This window comes from Cryptomeria japonica, chromosome 4, assembly GCF_030272615.1.
Source record: "Cryptomeria japonica chromosome 4, Sugi_1.0, whole genome shotgun sequence".
Taxonomy (NCBI): Eukaryota; Viridiplantae; Streptophyta; class Pinopsida; order Cupressales; family Cupressaceae; genus Cryptomeria; species Cryptomeria japonica.
The window spans coordinates 27,070,403-27,085,228 of NC_081408.1; the positions used below are offsets into that span (position 1 = coordinate 27,070,403).

General features: G+C 35.8%; 1 protein-coding gene across 1 annotated transcript in view; it reads left to right on the forward strand.

Annotated features, from left to right (window-relative positions):
* The first annotated feature begins 283 nt into the window (after positions 1-283).
* The window catches only part of LOC131079257 (protein FLUORESCENT IN BLUE LIGHT, chloroplastic), an 84,676-nt gene continuing 70,133 nt past the window's right edge, over positions 284-14,826 (forward strand). The window contains exon 1 of the mRNA XM_058017159.2: positions 284-566. Within this exon, the coding sequence (XP_057873142.2) occupies positions 333-566 (234 nt within the window). The 5' untranslated portion in view covers positions 284-332. The remainder of the gene's footprint in view (positions 567-14,826) is intronic.

Sequence of the window (14,826 nt, forward strand, 5' to 3'; positions counted from 1 at the left end):
GATCTACCAATATCCCTAATATTCTCATTCCAAAATTATGTAGACATACAAAACAATATTTATGTAATTGTATAGACACCAGAAAAAAATCTTAAAAAAGCTTTAAAAAAAATCATATTCCAATATTGTGTAAAAAATAAATTAAATAATATTATATAAAACAAATCAACCTTTAAAATATGAAATCTTAAAAAAAAAAAATGATAACATAATCGAATGGATCAAATAACTTATAAATTAATTTAATAAAAAGAGGGAAAAAAACGTATAACAAAGTCTATAATTTCTTGAACATTTGATCCATTTGTTTTTCTAAATCCTTGCATTCCCAAATGAGTATCCTGCAACCCCTTAAGCTGCCCCATCGGTTTTCTATATGCAGAGATCGACAGTATTTTATTGTTCGGCCCGCTTTTAAATCACCCGCTTTCTCAGACTTCAACTTTTCTCGGCATTCCGTAACTTCTAAAGCGGAAGTTTTTGAGCTGGAGTTGAATTGCTGCTTCAACAATAATTGGTCAGCGATTCAATGCAATGGAAAACATTCAGGTCAAGAGGAAGACGAGGTAAGCGTTAATGAGTAATCACGCCAAATGCAATCTTAAATGAATTTTAGGGAACAAATCTGGAAAATGTCGGTTTTTGGTATACATTGGTTGAGTTTTGGGTTTGCCTTTAAATTGGTCTGGGATAAGCTTATACCGTTCTTAAGATTAGTAAATTCAGGTTAAACTCCAATGCCCTCCATTATCTTTACATGTCCACTGGTGTTGAGCTTTTCCTCAAGTGGTGCAGGGATTTGAATATGCGGCACACTTTTAGGAGTGTGCCTTATTAATATTACATTGCAATTCACAGGGCTGATCTATGCAGTCTATTATAAAAAGATAATGAATTGCATTCCCACCAATTGGATAAGCTTTACCATTTATCAAAACAAAAACATCTTTCTTTAATATGCACAGAGGAGAGGGTGACGCCGAAGTTTGGTTGCTGTAATCCATGATAGAAATGCAAGTTTTTGTCTAATACGCACAGAGGTTGCATATCTGGCTGTCGGCCACTGCCAATATCAGTTGCTGGTTTTCTTTCCCTGCCCTATTTTCATTGTCACATTCTTCAGTTTGGTGCTTTTTGCCTGCAAATATTCTGGTTGGTTTCTTTTTTCTTGCTAAATCTTCGGAGAGGCTATGAGCTGCCTCTAATGTGGTATGGCATAATCTTATAAGATTTGTAAAGATGAATTATTCTTCAATTCATGCCATAATCTTTACATCACATTTTAACCATATGTCTATTGGAGTTCTGGGCCACCTTATGGTGTTCGGCGCATTTTGAATCTTGGTTACACTCTCATGGGTGATTCACATTACCACTATACCACAACCCCTTCAACTAATACATCCATTCAGTTATTATAAAGATAATTCAATGATTTGCGTTCTTGTCAATTGGTTAAGGTCTTTTTAACCAAATTAAGCCATTATGAACTTGGCTGGACGGGTTGCACCTTTTGCTCGCCACTTCATCACCTTAACAATTCTGAAAATTGCATGCTATTTGGAATTAGTGCTACACCATCCATTGCTTATTATCACTAATAAAGAATGCTAATTTAGCCTTTGATTAACTAAGCTAACTCATGATGATCACAATTTTCAAAATTTTATTGAGTTTAGAAGTTTCCTAGTGATTTTGAGTGGAAAAGTCATCATTTTCCGGATGAAAATCCATATTCTAAGGGTTAAAAGGTCAAAATTCCACACCAGAGGTGCTTTTCCCCTCATATTCCTGACTACCCATGATTTTCCCCCACTCAAAATCCAGACTGGACATGGATTTCCCCTGGAATCCAGACGTGCCTTGTTTTTCCCCATTCATAATCCATACTAGAATCGATTTTCCACTAGGATGATTAATTTTGACTAAGTGTTGGGATCTTTTCCTGACTGCCTTCGTTTTTCCACTGGGAGTATGGATAAGGTTGCGGATGACTTTTGTGATGATTCCTGACATGGATCGATTTTCCACCAGGACCTTTTGTGATGATATTTTGTGGATTTTTATGCGGATATTCATTCCAGACCCTAGGCGAATTTCCATTGAGAGTGATTTTGATGATTTTTGTGTTCGGATGAATGCCCAGATAGAGGCCGATTTTCCCCTAGGAGGAGTTTTGTGCTAAATGATGAAGTTTTAGTTGGAATTTTGATTCCAAACCCAAATCAATTTTCCCTTGGACCCATTTTTGTGCAAGTTGATGAAATTTTGATAGGGATTTTTATCCCTACTTGGATCGATTTTCCCCAAAAGGGACCAAAAGGGGATGTTTAATGATTTTTGTTGGGATTTTTATCCCAAGTTAAATCGATTTTCCCCATTGGACATTTTGGATCTAAATTTTGAAATATTTTAAATGAATGAGCCCCAAATTTAATTGTTTTTTAAAGTGCAACGATTATTTAAAAAATAAAAATAATTAATAAATGATTTGCAATAAACATTTAATGATTTTACCTTATAGAAGCAAATCGATTATTTATGCTAGGCAAGTATAAGAACAAGTTTTTTTATCCAACATTGCTTGTGTGGTGAAAGTTGATGGTGAAAACAAGTTTAAAAGGAGAGATCCCAACATTATTATATTATTATATTTGCTAAGTGTGTGATTGCAAAGGGCGATTTTTCCTCCAGCTGGCAATTTTTGGTGAAGTGTCAAGTTGACACCATTGAGCTGCAAGTTGATTTTATTGTTATTTTTCCTTCATTCCCAGCCAAGGTGATTTGTTTGGCTGCCATTTGAGTGCCATTAAATCTTCATTTTCAGACTTGCGATTTTTGGAGGATGGCGATTTGTGTTTTGGAGGATTTTCACCTCCATTTTTGGTGATTCTCTTCACCATTTGTGGCGCCATTATTGGAGGACTACTGATAATTGTTTTCAGGTCTGATATTTCGCCATTGTTGAGCTTGTGTGACCTCCATTGTTGGCTGGTAATTATTTTTCAGACTTCAATTTTCATTGCCCAGCCAATGCCAACTTAGGCAATTTGCATTTGGAGGTGTTTTTGTGGAGTTTTAGTGCATTTTCAGACCCTTTGAACGCTGTTGCAGGTCTGAAACTCCATTGTAGGGGGGCTGTTTTCAGAAAATTTTCATCTTCAGCCACCTACCGACTTTGGCGATTTTGCTTGGAGCTCATTCCTTTGTCATTTTTGATCATTTCTTAGGGATTTTTTACTACTTTGCAAGGTGCTGATAAGTCTGAAATAATCAATTTTTAGACTTGTCCTCAAAAAACTTTATTTTTACCAGCCATACTTACATTCCCGGATATGGTTGTTTTCATCATTGAAATCGATTTTCATCAAGTTTGTGCACATTTGGGTGACTGCAACATGTTTTTAGAGATTAATTTGTGAAGTTGCAGGTTGTCTTCAGATTTGCTGGCAGCCATTGTTGACTTCAGAAGGTGTCTTCAGACATAGTTTTGTGTGAAAACACAACCTTTCACACCTTTCCTTAGTCATTGTTTGATCGGTATACTCCTTTGCACCATAATTTGAATAAATTTCCTAAGTATAAGGAGGTGTTTTCAGATTTTGGTCTGAAAATTGTTAATTTCAATGAATTTCATGAGGGTTTTATACCCTAACCTTGCCACATTTTGCATTCAATTGTTGAAATCTATTGAGAATGTGGATTATTTTCCTGATTTCCATACCCAAATATGTTTAAATCATTAGGAAATCAAAATTTTTGTTAGGAATATTTTCCGAAGTTCTAACTTCTAGCTTCGTATGGGTACGTTGTCGAAGTCCGGACTCAAGGAAAGGAGGGAACAACAGAAGATAGTTGAGACTGGATTCTATCCAGAATCCAAGATGTCATCTAGATGGATGGAGGTTACAGACACGAACATGCATTTCTTGAACATGAGCCAGATGCGATAGCGGATGTTCGGAATTGGAGCCAGATTCCTTCCCCAGCTTATGTGAACATTATGAAGAGTGGCATTTATCAGGCCGTTGGATTTCCACAATCCATACAGTGCAGTGAACTTATCCTGGAGTATGCACGATGTTATGATCCTCGCTCCGGAATGATCAAGACTCCTAAGGGTGCCATCATTGCCTACCTTGGTGAGGATGCAATTGCTGAGGTGTTTGGAATTCCATAAGGAGCGGACATGAAAGATATAACTAAGGATGAATATGAAGAATGATATAAGAAGAAGATGGATGCATGCAAAACCGTAGTGAACAAGGAGTGGATGATCGAGCCTAGGACTCATCATTCCAAGGCTCCCAAGACACTCATGTGCACAAACTTCAAAGATGAATATAGTGATTTAGTATTTCTGCTTAATCGAGTGATGGGGATGTCGCAGGGTGCAATATACAATGGATGGATGTTCTATTTCATCCAGGATTGTCTAAAATGAACATTGATAAATTGGTCTAGAACCATAAGTGACAATCTAGATTTTCAACTGAGGAATTTGGAGCGGTCTAGATCATTCGCCATGACTTCCTATTTGGTGTACTTGCTTGCACGATTTGTTACTTACAAAGGTTTGATATGTAGAGGTGAAGTCGGGAATGGACAAGGACAATTCAGGAGTTATGAGTGCTATCCACAACTGAACATGTATCGAATTGAAGATTATAAGAGAGTGAATGATGTATTCACAATGTACATAACGCGAATGTTGCAAGGTGGAGTCCACAGGAGGTTGTCCAAGGAGGAAACAAAGCTGATAGATAAATATGGATCGTGGTATATGTTGGATCTCAAATCAATAGATTGGATAGGTTCTAAGGAAATGCTAGCTCCTATGATCAAAACCTCCAATTGACTTGGCCAACTTATAGAGTGAACCTATTTGGTTACTAACTCCCTCACTTTAGGCTCTGCAAGACCTAGGCGGGTATACCTATTCACTAGTCACTTTTGATGACCAATGCCTTTTATAGCAGATTGAGTATCTTGATCTAAATTTTTCCCTATCTCAGAATGGCATAGGTTCCTAGGATAGGTGGCTTTTAGATGAGTTCAAGATTGTTGTTGTGAAAGCTATTCGATCTTTGTGCTTAAAATTTATATGTATACACTACTACTAATTGATTCTATATATCCTACTCAACTATTCCTATTGCTTTAAAGTAAAGGTAATTGATATGGTAAAAAGTTGTTGTTTATGAATGATCAGTGCCTTTCCTCTTGTTTGGGCCACAAATTCTATTACTTCAACAGGACTTAATGCATGCTTCTATGAAACAATTTTTAAATCACCCCCCAGGTAGATCTGTTAGTCACCTTTCCTCAAAAAGATCCTTTTTAATAGTTTTATGCTATAATTTGCTCGAATGAATTTAACTCTTACTTTAAGAGACCATTCAAGGAAGACTTACAAGGAACAGTTACAATCCACAAGTAGGCCTTTTATTCAAATTAATAGCAGCAGGAAAATAAACTTCACTAGGAAGATACAAGCAACCTTATCTTCTATGAGACAATATCACAGAACAACTGCCAATTGAAATAAACAACTCACAACACATATGTAAAGGAAAAAATAGTTGATTATATTGATAGAGTTTTGAAAGTTTCAAAAAACTGCCAGAGTATATTGTACATCTATCTCTTTCTTAATGTTCCTCCCTTTCTAATGTTACATGTATATATATTACATTTTAGGGTTGTAACCCTTCACTTTGAGCAATGCAATCTTCCATTTGATTAACCATCTTAAATAGGTTAAACATATTTTAATTTTAGTCCCTTTGTATTTCGTGAAGATTGTTATGATAACTCTCCTTCACTGGCAACTTCTCGTAATAATTTTCACTTGAAAAATAATCCTTCTTTTCACAAATTGTGGGTATTGAAAATGAGAAAATACCATAATGCATTTCGTATGGAAAAGATATTTAAAAATGTCCACTGTGAATTATCATACTCTTCTTGGTCATCGATAAAATATTTTCCTTGATTGAACAGTTTACCCACTTCTCATCAATCAAGTAAAAATGTTTTACTCATTTTTCACCCCGCATTGAAATAATCTTTTCTGACCTGATTTTATGTGGATGCTAACAAAGTATCATAATACACTTTATAACATTCACCATGTAAAACTTTTTTGAAATGATTTTATTTTTCTCAAAATAATTCTTCCCTTTCATAATCAAGTGGAAATACTTCACCCATCTTTTCACCAATTAAGTTATTGTTCCCACTCCATTTTAGCTTTATGAGATTTCCCTAAAATATTTATACTTTCCACATAAAGTCATCCAATCCTAAGTGAAAACACTTTACTCATCTTCATTATTTCATTAGGGTGATTTATCGTGAAGATTTCACCTTCCCATATATTTACTTAACTTGTCAGACTATTTAAAGATGATTCATTATTATTTACCTTCAAGTCTTGTAAAATGTTGAAGCAAATACTTTGGGTAGAATAATTCTATCCTTCTCAAATCTTTGAAAACTATTACCTCTTCCATCTTTAATATTTTGTCCATCTTCAATTGAGAGGTTTTATCAAATTATTATTTGATAATTTTTTTCTTCTGAAAACTAGTTTTGATAAAATGTCCATAACTTTTTCTTTTCTTAATGAAATTAAGAATTTCAAAATGTTTTGGAAAGCTGGTGCCGAGGAGCAACTAACCGAGAAAACCACTTTGACAAATTTATCTTCATGAATGAGCAAATTTGATCACAATATGACGGGTTTCTATGTTATGTTTAAAAAAAAAAATTAAAACCTTTCAAACCATTCCAACACATTTATCTTGTGCATATTGTGGAGTTGTAGCATGCTGTGAGGTTATAGCCTTTTAAATGTGAAAAACGTTTTCTGAAAGGTTTTCATTAATTACCCTTGGTTGATTGTTTTCTCATATAATTTTATTTGTAACTTCACACCCACTTAATCTTCACACTTTTACCTTCTTTAAGTGAAACACTTTTACTTGGCTGCTATGTTTTTCACTTATCAAAATCTCTTTATGAAAGTATATTCATCTTTCACTAATATATCTTCTTCATGAAATTTGGTCTTACACCTGCTAATTGCATTCGCTTGGAGGTTTCTATCATATTCTCAATAAATTCAATTTGTGTCTCTCCTGTGTTTAGTGTATTCCATCAGACTGCAGTTCTTTGAGGGAATTGAACAGTTCGTGGGCTGTGTTATGCTTACACATTTGCATATATAACTTCCGTATGAGTTTACTCAAGAGTTCCTTCCAAATACATTTCATACACATCCTGTGACAATTTGGAGACTATATTTTTGGATCGATCTTTCAAACAGTTCATATATCGTATTTTGAGATATTTTCTTATCAGTATAACATGCTTCATTGGAATGGAATTTTGGACTCAAAGCGATAGCATTCGTTATTCCGATGAGGTATGGGGCCACTGTTTAAAGTTTTGGTATATATATTTCATTTTGATAACATCGGTGCTAGTTAGGGCAACATCCATTCAATCGAATTATGTTCTTCATTGATGAAACTTCAATATCGTATTTTTCTTGGAGCCCTTATTTATTTTCTTTAATGATTTTATAATTTTGTTTTTAAATTTTCTCTCCTTGAGTCCTTTTAAGCATCATTCCTTAAATGTGCTAATCTTAGCCGGGTCCCACTATCATGCCTCAATTTTCTTTATGAGAATATATGTTTCCTTTTAAATCATTTAAAGGTTAATGATTTAATCCTCACATATTGATATTCAAATCAAAAGTTGATTTAAATGAAAACATGAAATATTATTTTACAGTAACAAAGTAAGCCGGGTCCCCTCGTGGGACTGTATGCTGGGCTCTACCCTCGTGGGAGCCACATTTACCCCACACACAATGTACTCATTTGAAACTTAAAAAAAAATTGATCTAAATTATCAAGCTTCTGAAAAGCAAAAATATTTACCTCATTCATGTCTTTCATTAATGAACTTGTAACAATAACAACCTCATCTGATGATCAAATAAATCATTCTTCTCAAGTTGACACTTCATACCTTGTTCTAATGTATTTCCCCGATAAATCCACTTTAACATGCGAGAGGAACAATTCGGAATAATTTTGTGGTCATGAATTGATTTAAACATTATCAAATCGTGCATTCTGACATTTTGTGAAAAGTGTTCAATCATGATTTTTTGTGTCTGGAATTAATCCTGAAAACTATCTAAATCATATCATGAGGTCACGAAAGTTGGAAATCATGTAGACATTTAATACAGATGCAAAAGCATATGGATTTCAAAGAATCGATTTTTTTCAATTAATCAAGGAGACAAAGCTCCTTTAAATAGAGTTACAAAGACGATGTTTCTAAAAGAAACAATCATTAATTAGAGGCAAAATTAGAAACAACTTAAATGATCATTAATAACACAAAGAGAAAGATATTATTCTAATACCCTCCCTTAATGGTCATTGTTCTAACTACCAAGAGAAACAATAGAGAAGGTTGCCCCCTTCTTCTTAGAACACGTTGCAACAGAAGACAAAAGCCCGCCACTAACTCTGCCACTTGAGATGAGTCTGCCACCAACCCTCCCAGAAACTGCAGAACTTTTGGAGATACCCAAAACAACACCAACCGTCCAACCTGATGTTGGAGAACTGTCCCTCCCTGTAACCAGAGACACACCAAGAACAGCTGTCACGATTTTGAGGAAAAAATCAGCAAACCCTCCAAACTATTGCAGATGAGCACGATACTCGAAAATAGACTGCAAATAAGAGACTAGTGTAGATGTTCACACAACAACTCCAGGTGCGACGAAAAACAGACTGCAGCAAAGTACAATTTTTGAGGAAAAAATCATAAACCCTCCCATGATTTTTTTTACAGGGACAAAATATTTAAAAACCCAGAACGAATCTGCTGTCGAAATCTGGATCTGCTGGCTCGAAAATCGAGGCACCCAAAAATTTTGATGACGACCTAGTTGAGATCTCGAAAAACCCACCACGATTCTGTGCTCAGAAAAAAATTTCGATTGAATTTGAAGGGTCAAAACCCTAGCCGAAAATGCAGATTTCCGTCCAAAAATGGCAGAAAAAAATTTGCAGGCGGGAAAAAAACGCGTCGCGTGGTTGCGCGAAATGCAAGAGAGACGGGTTGCGGGAGAGGGCAGTAAATGGCGAGAAAACCCTAGTAGTTGCAGCCAAAACGAACTGCCAAAGTAGCAATTTCGAATAAACAAAGAAATTTTTCAAAAACAACTATTAAAAATTCATGACGAATTTTTAATTTAAAAATTATTTCGAAAATAACCAAGGCTTTGATACCATAATACAGATGCAAAAGCATATGGATTTCAAAGAATCGATGTTGTTCAATTAATCAAGGAGACAAAGCTCCTTTAAATAGAGTTACAAAGACGATGTTTCTAAAAGAAACAATCGTTAACTAGAGGCGAAATTAGAAACAACTTAAATGACCATTAATAACACAAAGAAAAAGATATTATTCTAATAACATTTAACCAGAGATTTTAATGCAACTAACAACTCTGATAAATTCCTTCTGAGTTGAAAGATATTAATTTCCAAAGTATGCTTCATAATTGATTTTCACTATGTACAAGTTTTATATTTGCATAAATTGCATTTGGTTTAAGCTTAGAAAAAATATCAAATTGATTGTTAGGGCTTCCAAAACTTGCACAAGGGCTCATAATGGTATGGAGAATTGGAGGGAACAACTGGTTCGATATTGGGATCGCTAGGTTGCAACATATGGACTCAAACAAAGGGCCACTTGTAATAGTTTTTAATGAAGAAATGAAATAAATTGCAAATGATATGGGTATAGGAAAATAGCAAATTAGGTAGTGAGGATCTGCAAATTGGTATAGGAATACTTTGTTGATAGGGGAATTGATTGGGACAAACAGATTAGTATGGATAATCATGCTTATTGATAAGTGGTAAACCTAACTGCAAAGTCAAATTTCTTACCAAGATCAAGATCTATGAGTGCATTTATAGGGGTGTCCACTGAATTATCTCATTGAGGGGACCCTAAATTTTGCCAAAATTTAGAGTTCCAATAGTATATACAGTTTACCACTTTCACATACCTTAGGATTCATGGATATCAATCCGAACCCTACAGGTTTCTTAGGTATCCTTCTGATAGAGTGATCTTGTTGGAATTGGTGATACAACTTCTGGAGTATGATTCTATCCAAAAGGAAAAGCACAAAATAGGCATGTCATTTCCTATTTCAGTTGGGAAGACATTGGAGGTTTGCCAGTCCGCCTTAGCAACTAGCACAGCAAGTGAGGATCATGCATTCTATTGATTTGCAGCATACAAGAGAAGAGAAATGTTTGATCCAGATAAGAAAGTTGGAAGGATTAGGGTAGAAAAGTTCATCCACAAGGTAGACATAGAAGATTATTGGGCCAACCTGATGGACGAGCAAATAGTAAAGAGAAGAATGTGGTCCAGGATGTTAGTGGATTTCATGAGGAAGTGTGGACTTTTCCTCATTCCTGACCAAGTGTTAGATGACAGAGATCATACGCATCCACAATATGAAAATGAAATGAAGAAGACGATTCTATTGTCTAATTGGTCAAAACCGGAAGAAATAGATTTGAATGTATGATGAGAGAGGTCTTGAGTTTCTCCCGAGCATGGGTGGATATTCAGATGAACAGATTAGTTGATATGGGTGTTACCTTCACTTATGAAAAGATAAAACATGAAGAATCCGCTTCCGAAGATGATCAGAGGACTATTAGTGATATCAGGATTCATGTGGATGAGGAGAGTCAAGCTCCCAAGAGAAGGAAGAATACACCAGGAGAAGTCAAGGCTAGAGGGAAGAAGATTGAGGAGGTCAAGAAGAAGAAGAAGTAGATGTTAGGATTCCCACAGATACTGAGAGGGGGGGGTGAATCAGTATCTAACCGGTGAGGTGAATTTCTTAACTTAAAACATACAGAACATATTATAACAGTGTACCGCTATGCAAGAAATAATGCAATAAACAGAAATGAAAGTAACCACATAAGAAACACACCATAACACAATGTTTTAACGAGGAAACCAGGTGTGAGAAAAACCTCGGTGGGATTTGTGACCCACAATATTCACTTACTGGCCAATAAGAGAATATTACTGCTACAAGAGGGGCCTGCACATGTAGGAAGGCCAACTGCCTAGAGCTCACTGGTCAATGGGAAGTCTCACTGACTTACAATGTGGATTATACAAATCCAATATCTTGTACTGCTTTACAATAGCATCTATAATGCCAGATCCAGTATCGGTTTCTGCTTTGTTCTTTACATAAAACCTTTAACCTATATTTCGCATAATAGGTCTGCCTAATATCTTTTTTTCTTATCTCCTACAAAATGTCTACAATGATCTCTCTTATATATAAGAGTCATTTTACAACTTGCCAAGTCGGCTTACAAAGTTTTTACAATAATAAACAAAATATAATATATCAAAAATCCTGTCGGCCTTTGTGCCGGTATGCTTCCTTTCTCTGTGGTGCCAGTGGTCTGAGTGTCGGTGTAGAGTGTGATCTGTTGATGCCGGTGAACTATCTTGCCGGTGTAATGCCTTGCCGGTGCCATAGGATTGTAAGGTTGCCATCAATGACAAAACCTTCAATCACCTACAATGTCTCATTGGAGTGTGCATATGCCAACAATCTCCCCCTTTGGCATTGATGGCAACACTCATGAGAAAATTCAAAAGTGTATCCAAAACTTTAATCCAAAAATGTTTCCAAAAATATGTTACCAAAAATATAAGAACTCCCCCTGAGTAGATAAGTCTTTTGCCGGTTATTTTCTCATACTACTACTCCCCCTTTGGCATCAATGACAAAGGTTGTCAAGATGTCAGTAGAGTTGTAGTCTCAACCTTGTAACTGGGTAGTTACAATTTGAAATAGATCTGCCAAAATCAAATTTATACTCTCCATAAACTTCTTACTGTCTCTTATTGCTATCTCTGTTCTTTTAACTGTATCGGTGAGGTGCTGCATATGCTCTGCCGGTGTTTTTTGTCCCTGTACAAGTGCCTCAGATATTTCCTTCTGCAATGATGCTAGATAGTTCAATCTTGGACTCAGTTTTAATCTCAAATTCTTTGCCTTATTTACTATTCTCTCCTTTTCTGTTTCTAACTTAAGTAACTCTTCCTCAAAATTTGTTATCCTTTGCTCAAAAACTGATAATGTATCAGGTGAGTTAACAAAATTATCAGCAAGTTTATTGATTTCATCTTGTACCTTGCTCATTTTCTTATCTATGTCTACTGTCTAAAAGTTTGTCTTGCAGGTGTCTTTGTACAGAGTTTTGTATTCTTTCAATAAGTTACATAGTTCCGGTAGAAGTGTGTCAAATTCCCTAGTACACTTTTTTATCTGATCTTCAAAGAATTTTTGCTTTTCAATTTCTACCTTATTCTTTAAAGTCTCTTCCTTTATTTGCTCAATAGTCACTGTGTTTTCAGTGATGTATTTACACAAAGTATCAAGTTGTTTTAAAGAATCCTTATTGTCTATGTTACAGTTAGGAGCAATTACCTTCAAAATTGGGATTGTGTCATCTATAGCTTTATAAGCCTGTGAACTACAATCTGTTATCCTTTTGATTGAATCTAAGAGTACTTTAGTTACATTTGTTGATTTGTGGCCTGCTGAGGAGGAATCAACATTCGGAATTCCGCTGGTGGAGGAAGTAACCAAGCTTGTTGTGACCTCTGGTAGGTCTGTTTGTGTTTGCATTTCCTTAAGCAATGGTTTGTGTACTTCTCCTGTTGCCGGTTGTACTATTTCCTCATGACTCTGTTCCTGTACCTGTTCCTGTTTCGGAGCCTTTTGCTCTTCTTGTTTCTCTGTCTGTTCTCCTGTGTTATCATCTGCCGGTTTCTCTTGTGTTTGATTAGTTTGCTCAGTTACCGGTGGCTCACTAGCCATGTCTGTCTTACCGGTTGTATCTTTATCTACCACAATGTTGATCTTTTGTGTATCAACATCTACTGTGTACAGTACCTCAGGATTAGGATTAGTATCCTTTATGTTCATACTCTCATCTGCCTGTTGATCTTGGGTAGTTTTTACCGTTGATGTAATTTGAGGCGGTGGGGATAAGTTATCTTTAACTTTTATACTCGGAGGTCCACCAACCTTTCCTTTTCCTTTGTCTCTCTCCTTCTGATATACCTTTATTGGTTTGGGGTTCCTTTATTCTTCCTGTTTTTCTTTCTCAACAAGAAATATGTCCCATGCATTTTCTGTTTCTTCAGTTACCTCATTAACTCTTCCAACCATTAAAGCAATATGCAACCATTAAAGCAATATGCCGGTGTGCAGTAGAGAATACTGACCGGTTGGCTTCAGCAATTAAGTCATCTATCTCCTTAGGTGAGTTTACTGGATAAACAACTAGTAACTTTTCAATTTTGATTTTCTTATCAAGCTCTATAACAGCTTGTCTTCTTGCTTCTAGTCTTTTGAACAGTTTATCTGGTACTTCATTTACAACTTCCATCAGAAACTTCTTATACATGTCCATGTGCAAAATAACACTGTTTTCCACTTGTTCTTTTTCATCTGCTGTCAAAGTGTCATAGACCTTTCCTATATTTTTGAGTTTCCCTTCCTCTGTAATTTCATTTAGCAATATGTCAAGAGGGGCCAAGTTTTGTTTTGTTCTCTTCTTCTTGGGTGTCAGTTTCTTCTTTGGTGTAGTCTTTTTAACTGGAGATCTTACTGCTTGCTGTTTCTGTCTAGTTCTCCTAGGTTAGGGTGTGGTTGCCGGTGAAGGATCTCTTTTCCTTACAACTCTTTTGAAAGCTGTAGGCATGTCACTCTCCGAAGAAGTGCCTACCGGTGATAGGTGAGTCTTAGGTTGTAGAGTTCCTAACTCATCCTTAGTGATACCGGTTTGCTTTAATACATCTTCTTTAATAGCCTTTGCCTGTCTAGAACCTCTTCTCACAACTGCCTCAACCTTTTTCACTCTCTTCTTAGATTGAATTTGTTTTTCTATGGTCTCAGCACTACCAAATACTTCTTCCTTTGGTTCGTTTGGTGCTTCCAGAAGTGCTTTAGCATAAGTCTCAATTATATGATCATCTGTCTTATAGCCCATCTCTGTTACCCAGATTGTTCTTGGGATGACTGTTTCCATCCAGATCTCATCCTTTTTGATTACAAAACATATATCATCCTTGTACTTGTCAACAATCTTCTTTGAGAATCTGATTCTCTTCTTCATTTTGGCCCTAAGTGCTTGAAAGTATTCATGGATATTCTTTTCCTTGTCTTCACCCATGTTGTTGAATAGTTCTGTCAACTGTTTTCCTACCGGTATATCAAATCCAAGTACTTTATAGCCTATAACGGGAACCTGTTTGGTTATGTGTAGCATCAAGCATACAAGCAGATTACCAAATCTAAAAGTTCCTTTCTTATCTTTCTTTATCTTGCCTAAGTTGTCAATTAACTCATCTTTTAACCATTCACATATGTCAATTTTCACATTGTTTGTAACCATATCATAAGCACTTTTAATGCATAAACTTGAAACTGAGTTAAGTCTATTTGCATGAGTAGCTTTATACCCTAAAATCATGCTAACAAATCTCACATTTATATCTGTTACATCATTTACCCTCAAGGACCTGCTGTCGGATGTTGCACTAGTTAGTTTAGTTACTAGGTCATTGGAGACCTTTTTAGTCTTGTTTGGTCTTTTACCGGTGGACGGTAACCCTGTGACAGCTTTCACAACATCCTTGGTAATTTTGTGA